The sequence below is a fragment of the Crinia signifera genome, chromosome 2 (genome assembly GCF_055691185.1).
Source record: "Crinia signifera chromosome 2, ASM5569118v1, whole genome shotgun sequence".
NCBI lineage: Eukaryota > Metazoa > Chordata > Amphibia > Anura > Myobatrachidae > Crinia > Crinia signifera.
In genome coordinates, this window is record NC_139218.1 from 324,864,497 (window position 1) to 324,876,635 (window position 12,139).

The 12,139-nt window shown below is 41.7% G+C and overlaps 1 protein-coding gene across 3 annotated transcripts in view; it reads right to left on the reverse strand.

Moving 5' to 3' along the window:
* The window catches only part of LOC146057718 (retinol dehydrogenase 7-like), a 41,589-nt gene that overhangs the window by 17,959 nt on the left and 11,491 nt on the right, over positions 1–12,139 (reverse strand). For all 3 annotated transcript variants that reach the window (XM_083169320.1, XM_083169319.1, XM_083169321.1), the window contains one exon: positions 7,047–7,381. In XM_083169320.1, the coding sequence (XP_083025446.1) occupies positions 7,047–7,374 (328 nt within the window). In that variant the 5' untranslated portion in view covers positions 7,375–7,381. The remainder of the gene's footprint in view (positions 1–7,046; positions 7,382–12,139) is intronic.

Consider the following 12,139-nt stretch of genomic DNA (forward strand, 5'->3'; position numbering starts at 1 on the left):
TTACACTCACAAATTGAGCCTTTTTGCGGATGACGTACTTCTTTTTGTCTCAGACCCAGTCCACACCCTGCCCCACCTCCACAACACCCTAGACTCCTTCAGTAAAGCGTCCTATTACAAACTTAACACCACGAAGACTGATGCCCTCCCCATTAATTTAGCCGGATCACTTCCACTATTATCTACCAAATTCCCCTATAATTGGCAAACGGTATCTATTAAATATCTAGGCATTAATATTCCAGCGGACACCAGGAGAGTCTTTGAAGTAAACTTGCCTCCTCTCCTCCAGTCCTTAACTACTCTTTCCAAATCTAGACTCGCATTTGATATTTCATGGCTAGGCCGCATGGCTGCATTTAAAATGTCCTTATTGCCCAAATTAATGTACTTATTTTGTACAATTCCATATATTTTTCCAAAAAAGAGCTGACCTCCTGCACCTCGATCTTACTTAAATACATATGGTCCTCTGGCCCCCCCAAGATGGCCAGATCCAGAATGATTCTCTCCAGAGCTAAAGGCGGCTTAACCCTACCCGACTTGACCTTTTACCACGATGCCTGCAAGCTGGCCCAGATAAAAACTTTCTTCGACAAACATCCTGAGCAACGATGGATGGACCTCGAGAGGTCTCGTGAAACGATCCCCATGGAAGACCTATTTAGAATACCCAAATCATTGCGGCCCAACCTACAGTCACTTCTTCCCTCCACTAAGGCCTCCCTCACAGTGTGGGACTCGCTGTCGGTTAAACTGTCCCACCCCACATCTCAACTTCCCTACATTTCCTTGAAAGCACTCCCTCGTCTGATACCTAATCTACATCTCTCTCACTGGTACTCCTCAGAATAGTAAAACTAGGAGACATCTTAGATGGCCCCCGAGTAGTATCTTTTCTGCATCTTCAACAGAAATATACGCTACCCAGGTCTGAGCTCCACCATTACCTCCAGATATCCCACTGGTGGAATAGTGTCTCCTTTCGAGCTAGTCCCTCACACACTTTAACCCCACAAATCTATACCCACCTTAACCAATCTGACTCCAATGGAGATATTACATTTTGGTATAAAACTCTTATAGAATTACTCGACACCCCTAAATCAAAAGCCCAAGAAAAATGGGAAGCTGATCTAGACATACAGTTCTCCGATGCCCAATGGAGAAAAATTTTCAACTCCTCCCACTCCATGTCACGATGTTTGAACCACATCGAAATGCATATAAAGCTGATTCATAGACTCTACCGGACCCCAGACAGATTAAACACCTTCTGGCCCTCGTGCTCTAAATTATGCTGGAGAAATTGCAGAGAAATTGGCCACATTTTTCACATATTCTAGTCCTGCCCTCTTATCACAACCTACTGGAAAGAAGTGTTTCACCTAGCAAGACAGGTCTTGGATATCCCACTACAACCTACTCCATCAACAGCACTCTTAAACATCCTCCCAGAAACTGTCCCGTTCCATAAGAGCCACGTTCTGGGACACATCTTTATCGCAGCTCGGTCTACCCTGGCTCAATCCTGGAAACAGCCTGCCCCTCCCCAAATCTCAAAAGATATACAGAAAATCAATTTTAGCGTTACTATGGAGACAGAGTATATGTCATATTAATTTTCTACCTCTTCCCCGCTGGTGAGATGGTCCTACTGGCATAAATATGTTACAGATGGTAAAAACCCTCCAACTCCCCCTGGACCATCCCCTTGCGACCCTGGTCAATTCAGTCTTAATGAACGTGGCTCACTGTCTCCGAATTCTACATAAGTCCTCTGGAGTGTTGCTGTCCCCCAAAATGTACTCCATCCTTAACTCTGTTCTGTGGTTAAATATGTACTATGACACCCGTTACCTCCTAAAATATACATATCATTACTTGTGTTCATATCTTATATATTTAATGTACTGGATTTGTTATAATATTTATTTCTCTTTTTTCTGCTAAACTGTATATATGATTTTGGAATCTAAGTATGTTACCCTTACTATGTACCCCCCCCCCACCCCACTTCCCCTTTCTACTTTTTGTACCCCCTCCTTTTAAAATTTGTTGAAAAATCAACCATTTCAATAAAAAAATTGATGTTAAAAAAAAGTCCTTGTAAATGTTTATTTTTCATAAAAGTTTGTAAAGGTGGACCAAATTACATTCCACGAAAAAGCTGTATTACAGTATCCAATCACTTTCAAAATAGAAAAACACCCAATGCGTTTTGTCAACTTGTGACTTCATCAGGGGTTGTTCTCAGATGGATGTTCAAAAATAAATGATTTTTTTTCGCCAAACAAGTCCAGAACGTCGTGAAACGACCTTTAAAATAGATAGCTTCAATTGTCTCCCTATGGGAGGCCGGTAATTGAGAAAATAAAAGTTTTTAGGCTCCAATACAATTGTCCTAGAGTGAAGTGCTCTGCATGTCCAAACAGTGAAAAACAAAAACACCAAAAAACTGCCTATTTAGCCGCATAAAAAAAAAAAAATAAAAAAAAATACTGCAATGTACAAAAGATAAATAGATCCAAATCCGCAGGCTAAATAATATATAAATAATAGACTAAACAGTAGCATAGAGGTAAGGGAGCAATATTTACATTTAACACTTTTTTTCTGGCTGGATGGTGGTTATTGTCTGTAGTTATCATGCTGCAGTTCTCACGCCTCCAATGCCCACTCCCCTTTTCGTTTGATCTGTCCTATATATTACATTTTAAGGGAAAAGGGAGATTGGGAGATATGCCTATGCACAGGCTACGTTTGTTACGTAATTAATGAATATTTCTATGACTCAGCATAAGTATGAAGAATCCACAATATAATTAATTATCAGTCACTCTAGCGGAGGTGCTTCCTAGAGAGTAAAATGTTGTATACAGATAATAGAAGAATAAAAGTACTCTCTCTTTTGTGGGGCACACTTGTAGTTTGATTGTTTTAAAAGTTACACTTTATTCTTATTAAAAGCTAATAAAATATAAACCAACAGTCAAGACATTAACATACTGTACATACAAACATAGATGGGAAATGAAGACACACCATTAATGGATGCCTAAAATGAGATAAAAATATCTTGGAAAATATTGCACATACGATATGTTAAATCACATATTATCTTGTATACTAAAAACGAAAAATAGGAATGTTTTCTATTGCGCAAATCAAATGGCAGCCTACCTACCTACAGGGGTTATCGTCCTGTCGACACAATATCAATACAAAATACAAATATGGTAGGTCAGCGCTATACTGAGGGTTTAAATTTGAATATGGGTAGATCTCACGTAAGCCGATCTCCTGTTCCAAAAGTTCATAATCCCAGTTATTCTTCCAGATGTTCCCGAAAACATGTAAACATGGAATTAAAAGTACATGTGGTGAAGTATGTCCAAACAATCGGGATCAACAATGGTGGAATATTCTAAAGTCCTTTCTAAACCCGTGTGGATATCTTCTTTATGGGATCACATAAGATCACCACTGTAATATCAATTATATCAGTTAGATTCATCAGAAAAAGTTTATGATATGCATAAGCTTATGTCACTGGAAGTTATGCCACAATTGATGTCACAGTAATTTTATTATTTATTATTTTTCTGTCGTTCTTCACCATATATTATTACAGCTGTTAGTTTTAAGGATTTAATACCTCTTGACAAAAATTTTTTAAACTATATCAGGAAAACATTTTGGGATATATCACAATAATCCTCCCATTCGCCCCAATCAATTTGCATTCCACCCATTTCAATCATGGCGGTGCGTTCCACCTAATAAAAGCCTGGATGCAGGCATATACTGATAACAATGCGCCTCACAATATGGCCGTGTGTTCCAATATTGTAGACGCGTCCCCTGACGTTTTTCAAGATGGCGGTGCGTTTCAACAGCGCCGCGTTCTAACAGCGCCACATCAGACGGCGATTCATTCCCTTGTGGGTATGACACCATGTAACGCCTCCCTGTACTCCAATATCTATATACCAGGGAGGAACATGAAGTCAAGGTTTATTATACCTAGAGGGACATTTTAAGATGATGCACGAGCGGACATAGTTCCGGGAGGCATGCCCATATTAGGACGTCCGGCCTCAGAGGTTTTTAGTAAGATAATCATGGTTTGCAATATCGTTTTTACATGAATATAGATGTTAAGTATTTGTATGCATTTTATTTGTGACCATGTTATGTGTATTACCATTTTTTGTTATATAATGGATAATTTGAGATTATTGAGGATACGCCCACAGGACATGCCCCTTCTGAGAGTGGGTATTTAAACCCCAGCAGGCTAAGGAATGATACCACCTTGATAAAGGCCTTTCGAAGGTTGAAACGCATTGGTGCGGTGTCCGCTTTTTGATCGATCCATTTGAGATATTGGGAGCCCCAACAACCACCTACCTGAGGTATATTTCCCGGGTATTCCATCTTATCCTCGGTCGGTTAAGTGTTGTTTGATACATCTGGCACCAGTTACCATATGGTATGTTTTTTCTTATTAAATGTAAATAAATATTTTTTGGATTTTACTTAACACATTTGAGAAGTCGCTTTTTGCAAAAGAAACCTTGATGCGAGTGGAAAGACACCTACACATGTAAGCATACAAGTGAGCATCATTTATCTGCATTGCTGATCCCTTGACAGTTGTGTACGAGATTAAAGAAACCTTTATATGTGGGGGTAACAACTCCTTTATGTAAGCCATATTGTAAGCACCATTCTCAATCAGCATACGTCGTGATCCCATAAAGAAGATATCCACACACGGGTTACAGGAAAGGACTTTAGAATATCCCACCATTGTTGATCCCGATTGTTTGGACATACTTCACCATATGTACTTATGTAGATCAGCTTACGTGAGATCTACCCATATTCAAATTCAAACCCTCAATATAGTGCTGACCTGCCATATTTGTATTTTGTATTCACATATTATCTTGTGTCCCTCACAAGGGGATCAGGTAAAATGCTGATCCCTTAGATTAGGCACAAAATAAAGCACAATAAATATACCAAACCCCAATATCTTTAACCGCTCTGGCAGCCCATTTGATCTCCTTGGTCACACAAGGATGCCTCCACCCTGTACTCTCTTGCCCCGCCGGAAAAGCAGCCCTTTTTTGCAGGATATTTGTTCATTATGGTGCAGCTGTACTTTTGAATTAATTTTTTGGTTAAATTCATTGCTTTAAATCTTTTGTACAATTCAGTCTGATTCTTCTGAAATGGTTCGCTGGGATATTTGCAATCCAGTTGTGATGATGATTTCTGGATGTTTTTAGTATGTTATTCCCGGACACTTCTTTAATTTAGGTCCTAGCCTGTATGGTATTCATTTTTTTACAATAATTACCCTAGATAATATTGTAAACTCCAAATTATAGTAATTATAGATCAGGAATTCTTGTAAGACCCCTTCAGTACCTTCCCATATAAAGAAGACATTGTCAATATACTGTAACTATTCTAAAGGTGCATACACACTGTACAATTTTTTTGACCAATTTGGTTGAAAGACATTTCCATTGAACCCAGTGTCCTGGACGAAAGATGTTGACAAAAGATATTGTCAACAAACAAACGATAAATGATGATGCGCATACCCGCCAGTTGTTCATCAAGATTGTTTGTCAACTGTGCATGCAGCTCAATTTGAATATCTTTCAAAAAGAGCCTATAAACTGTAGCTAGATCTTTCTTCTGTCGTCTGTCGTCAATATCTTTAGTCAACATCTTTAGTCCAGGACACTGGGTTCAATGGAAATGTATTTCAACCAAATTGGTCAAAAAAATTGTACAGTGTGTATGCACCCTTAGACATTAAGTTGTATTTAATCCTGTTGTCGTTATTAAAGGTTGATACTTTTCATCGCACCATAAAAAGGTTTGCATAATGGGGCGCAAACAGTGTGCCCATTGCAGTTGTGCATTTTTTGAAGATAGAAGTAATGAGTATGTTCGCATCCTGTGTCATGAGCAATGTAGGTGTAGCATCACTTGTGCCTAATATATACTTTTCATTTAACTTTCTAACCTTTGTAAAAATGTTAAACCACCATAGGCAGAAATTGATTTATACTAGAAACTATAGGGTGGCCCGGTGGATTATTAGCATCTTTAATAAATAAAATAATATTTAAGATATTTTCTAATCTTATCCATCAAAATTGTTGCCCATTGCAACAATCAGATGCTTCAAGAAGGTGCTAACAAATAACAGTTTGGTTGCTATGGGCAACATTCTATATTCAAAAAAACATCCAACTTAGTAAAGTTACCCTATACTCTTTTCTGTTAATAATAACCATGCAGGTATAAAGTCCTTAATTCAACAAGTCATTAAGTTTCCTTCCAAATTTGTGGATGTGCACAATCATTATTTCTTCATATGTATCCAAAAGTAGACGGTTAGCTTCTACTTTGTATTTGTCTTTATCCAAGATCACCACTCCTCCCTCCACCTTTGCCTGTGGGTTTTATTGTGATTAAATAATTTAATTTTTGTAATGCTTTTTTCTCTATGCTTAACACAATATATTTTATTTTTGTTTTGCCTGGTATTTTTTAAATTTCTTGTTGTACTAATTATTTTAATGCTTCCACAAAGGATCCTTTACTTTGGACAGGAAGTTGATCTGAAGTTTGTACGGAAATCAATGTTCTCATTAATGGTGTTAATTTGTTAATAAGCCTGTTGTAAGAAAAAGTTTTAAACAAATTTTACATACAAGGCAAGATAGGGTGAGTTAATCCAATCATGTCCTGACTATTACTAACTGTAACAATCTTGTAAACTACATTTAAGTCCTCACACATATTCCAAAAAGCAGCTATAAACATTATTACAATATATGTAATACATTTTTGCTGTCACGTCTGACTTATATTACCTTTTACACCTATTTCTTAGAGATATTTCCTAAAACAATTCCAAATTAGAGAGAATTACATCATACAGATATTTACAAAGAAAGAAAAAAATACTAATTTCAACTTCCTAATATACACTAATAGTTCATAATAATCACCTGCATTTCCAACAATACTGGATACCCACTTGGCAGCAGAGCTCACACTTTTTCCATCAGTAACATCCAGTTTTACGGTTTGCAGCCTGCTGGAGGTCTCCTTCTTCAGGTTCTCAGCTCCAGTCTCTGTCAGACAGGCAGCCAGAACCTTCATTCCACGTTTGTCCAGCTGCTTCGCCAGTAGGTTCCCAAATCCAGAGTCACACCCGGTGATGAAGACATATTTATCTGTGAGGTTCTCCAGTATCTGACTCTGCCTGTACCATCTGTACAGGAAGAGGAGGGCCAACACCACCAGCACAGGGAGACACACGATGAAGCATGACATTTTCCTCCTGTAACATGATTTTGTCATTACTGTGGAATCTTTCTTAACACATTTTATTTTGCATTGCTAGAAATTTTAAGTAATAAAACAGAATACCAATTCCGGTTGGAGCAGAATCTTTCCAGAACAATACCAGGCCATGCAGAACTTTTTTGTAAATTAATTAGTAATATTATTGGCTGTGTTCCTATTCCTGATTTATTTGACAGAATAGATAGATCAGTACTGCGCCACCCGTGTGGTCTCAGTCTGTGTGATCACTAAATCGAGTTTCCACCAATCTTCTGTTTGTTCTAAATTGTAAGGACCTTGTTCTCCCTGGTGGAGTTGTGGCACCCCGCAGTGGGTCCCAATGCAGCCAGAGCCCTTAACTCAATCACGTCAGCAAGGGGGTTAAATACTTCCCCACAAGCGCCGGAGCTGAAGGGGGCGGGACCTACCCGGGGTGATGGACGGGCAGGAAAAGCCGGCGGCGATTGGCGGAGAGGCCTGGTGTGAAGGACGCCAGTAAGTGTGTCAGCAGGGAGCCGTCAGGAAGGAGAGAGGCAGCAGCGCGGAGCCCGGGAAGACCCGCAGCAGCGGGAGAGGACTGCGTGGGAGGCCATCGGTGATCAGCAGCAGGGGCTGTATCGAGCGGCAGCTGAGCCGCACCTAGGAGAGAACTCAGCGGCGCAGAGGGGAGACCGCGCCGAGAGCAGGAGAACGGGACACCCGCCGCAACGTGGCGCCTGCCCAGTACCCGGCGGTGATTGACGGGAGGTGCCGCTGGATCCACAGCACAACCCAGCAGTACGCCCATGCTAGTGTACCCAGTAGAAGAGAAGGAGGGGACCTGACCAGAGACCCCCCTCACCTGATAACCAGCTGTCCAGATATCGGGGGACCAAGTAGTGATGGGCAGGAGCCCGCAACTGTTTCCAGGCAACAGGTACCATATTAACAGACACCACAGGAAGCCCCCTGCGACTTGTGCCTGCACTCCATTTCCCCACATATGGGCGTTAGAAGGGACACTGGGGATAGTGTCAGGGAGACTTCCAGGAGCCTGCACTTATCCAACAGGGCCCACGTGGGCACTGACTTTATGGTCATTTAGTCCAGGACAGACCAATAGTGATCGCCCCCTACCTGCCTAGAAAGAGGGGACCCTCAATGCAACTCTCCACACCCAGTAATGGCCAGGCTATTGATCCGTAGGAAGGCTGGACATAATGGGGCCCAGGCTATTGATCCGTAGGAAGGCCTGACTTCACAGGGCCCAGGCTATTGATCCGTAGGAAGGCCGAGTTACCCCTTAGGTATGCCATACTGGGAAATTGTACATTCATTTCAAAGTACAGGCCGAACAGAGGGCGGTATTCAATGAGAATACCTGTGATGTGCAGCGAATCCTTTTTAGGATTCGCTGCACATTCGCCACGTTCCGGAGCCGGCGGGCTCCGGTATTCAACGTGTCAGTGGCTCGCTGCCCCTGACTGGCGAATATGAGCTCCTGCGGCGATTGCCGCAGTGAGCCTGAGGACGGTGCCAGGCAGAGAGATGGTAGTCTCTCTGCCTGCCCCAGAACTTTGTGGGGGGTAGGTGGGCTCCCCGGGTGCCAGGCAGCACAGGCTGCCCCCCGGGGGTGCCAGCAGGGGAGCGTATATTCACTACACCCGATCGTAACGATCGGGTGCAGTGAATATATGAATATGTAATGAGTGGCTCGGCTCCGGCGCCCCCTGCTGGCTGCTGTGTAAAAAAAATATATATATTTTTTTAAAAATTAAATATATATTCCTGTGCTTACAGCACATGAATAAAAATAGCATGCCCCTCCTCAGAATAAAATTCCTGATTTTTTGACACCAAATGTAAACAACAAAACACTTTATTTTAAAAGTTCACATTCCACTTCACCATAAAAAGATAGCGATTGCTACTCGGTGAATCATGGTGAAAAAAACCTTGAAATGTATTCGCCATGTGGTCATTGAATAGGGTGATTCACCGTTTTAGTCAGAAATTCACCAAACAGCACAAATTCGCCATAAAAACATGGCGAATCAGGCTCATTGAATACGGGTCTTAGACTTGTGGCTAGAGCATTAGTTGGGTACCGGTACCATTGGTTCACGTAGTGTAGGTATAATATATCGGTTTAGCAGGGATAAGTAAACTATAAAGTGATTTACGAGAATAAATTAATTATTCACCTGGAGACGTCCAGAGTAAGCATGATGTTGTTTGACTGTGTAAGTTTCTGTCCAATGTGTGTTAAAAGTCTGTTTTATGCCAAAGTATGCTAGGTCGAACATAACTGTCATGTAAGTGCTAATATGCTGAAGTGTTACTATTGACAGCAGTGATTTGTACAGCTGGCCTCGAGGGAGCAGCACATGGTTGGTCAAGAGGGTGAATTCTGCATTTGATAAATTGTAGGCAATAAATTTATATCTGTTCCTTAACCCCACCCGGCTGTTGCCTCTTCAATACACCGTATAAAGAGCTGAACCTACCGTGCACATCACAGAGTGTATGTAATTCAGGGGTAGATGTATGAAGCAGTGATAAGGGAGGAGAAGTGATAAAGTGCCTGATACTTTATCACCGGCCGGGATGCAGTTGAAATCCCGGCGGTCGGGATCCCGGCGGTCAGAATCCCGACCGCTGAAATCCCGACACTTTCTCCCTCCAGGGGCGTGCCGAGCGTAGCGAGTCACCGGGCCCGCTGCGTGGCGAGGGCAGCGTGCCTGCAAGGGGGGCCATCCACGTCCCCCCCTTGTCGGGATTTCGGCGGTCGGGATTCCAGCGTCGGGATTTTAAACGCCGGGATCCCGACCGCCGGGATTTCATACTGAATCCCACCGGCCAATCAGCTCCTGACTGTTAAATTATACGTTGGGTTTAAAAAGGGACAGTTAGTAGCTGATTGGCCAGTGATAAAGTACCAGGCACTTTATCACTTATCTTTTATGTATACTTGGACTGAAATCATGACTGGCATTTTACATTAATTTTTTAAGATACAGTACTTTAGTATTATAGGAAGCCTATTTTACTGATAATTATTTTGTAGGCTTGTTTTATGTGTGTGTATAGTGCAGTGATTTTCAACCTTTTTACCTTGCGGCACACTAAATAAGATTTTCAAATTGCCAAGGCACACCATGAGATCCCCACAGGGCTAAACACATTGGCCCCCACAGAAAAAATCCAAACCTATTGGCCTCCAAATAAAAAACAATCACACTGGTCCCCACAGGTAACAAAACTAAAATACATTGGCCCTTTACATGAAAAAAAGAGACCAGTAAATAACAGTTGAACTGGTGGTGGCTATAAACTGGTTTGGGCATCTGTAGATCTGGGGCACACTTGGGAGCAGCTCAAGGCACACTAGTGTGCCACGGCACAGTGGTTGAAAAACACTGGTATAGTGTAATAATTTCCTGACCTTTCTTATTGCCATATGCTGATTGTAACATTGTTTACATGTTGTGCATTTGTTTAATACAGTTGGAATTGTAGTTGTGCATTTGTTTAATCCAGTTGGAATTGTAGTGTGAATGTTCTTATTTACACTTGAACAGCCATGGCAAGCTCAAAACTTAACCTGGAGCCATTCGGACCATGACAGGTTTAAGGGGATGCTTATCTTTATGCTATAACCCAACATGTTTCATATGCAAAAATATTAACATGGGGAAGCCTTTAAGCTGGCCATACACAGTGGCAAACGCAGGATTTTCAGAAGGGGGTTTCCAGAGGGGCGGAGCAAAGCACGGAGATGGACACTTAGGTGACCCAGTATATGCCGGGTCAGTTAAAGTATTATAGATAGACCAAATGTATATAAATAATAGTAATAATAATAATAATAATAATAATACACACACACATATATATATATATATATATATATATATATATATATACATACATACATACATACCAGCAGTGTAGTAGACCCCTGGGCATAGCAATATATTGGGGCCCCTACCGATCCTCCAGCAGTAGGGGTGGGGGAAGCTTTGATGTCCTGCGGGTGGTAGGGGGTATTATATCAACCACTCAGCATGTAGGGCCTGGATCAGTAATTTCCACTAATTACCCCTTTACTGCACAGATGATGGGAGAAGGGGGCATTGGACTGAATGAAGGGGCCCTGATACATAACTTCCAGGGTGGTAGAGGATGTTTAATATGCAGAGGAGGGGTGTATAGTGGAGTGGGCTTATTATTTATAATTTTCTGGTGGGAGGACAGCTTGCTTGACTGCAGATATCTCCAGTTTGCAGAAACAGATTTCTTAGATTTTAATGGAATTAAAAACTAGAGAATCCCTCCTACCAAATGGTATTAGGGACTAGGGGATGGGAATTCAGGAGGCAGAGCAATCTGCCAATGAGTATATAAAACTACATACCAGGTGTGTGGAGCTGGAGCAGTAACCAGCTGCTGGAAGGCTGATATCTCTGGTTCTGGGAACAGTAGAGACAAGCTGCTAATGTCCCTCAAAGGGCGAGAGTCCCAGCTTTTGGAATATATCCTCAGAAAAACTCTAAGTCAGAAAGAACCTGAAATATCTGACTGGGAAGAGCAATTAACAGGCTTGGATGGGGACCACTGCTTTGAAGTCAGATATCTCCGGTTCCCAAGGGCCGATTTTCAAAATTCTTATACCGATGGAAAGAGGGGACCCTCAGCTTTCAGCCTCGAGCCCTTAGACTCCTGGGGGGGGTTTCTGGGTACTCAGAACCCCCCCCTGCGTGCGCTACTGATA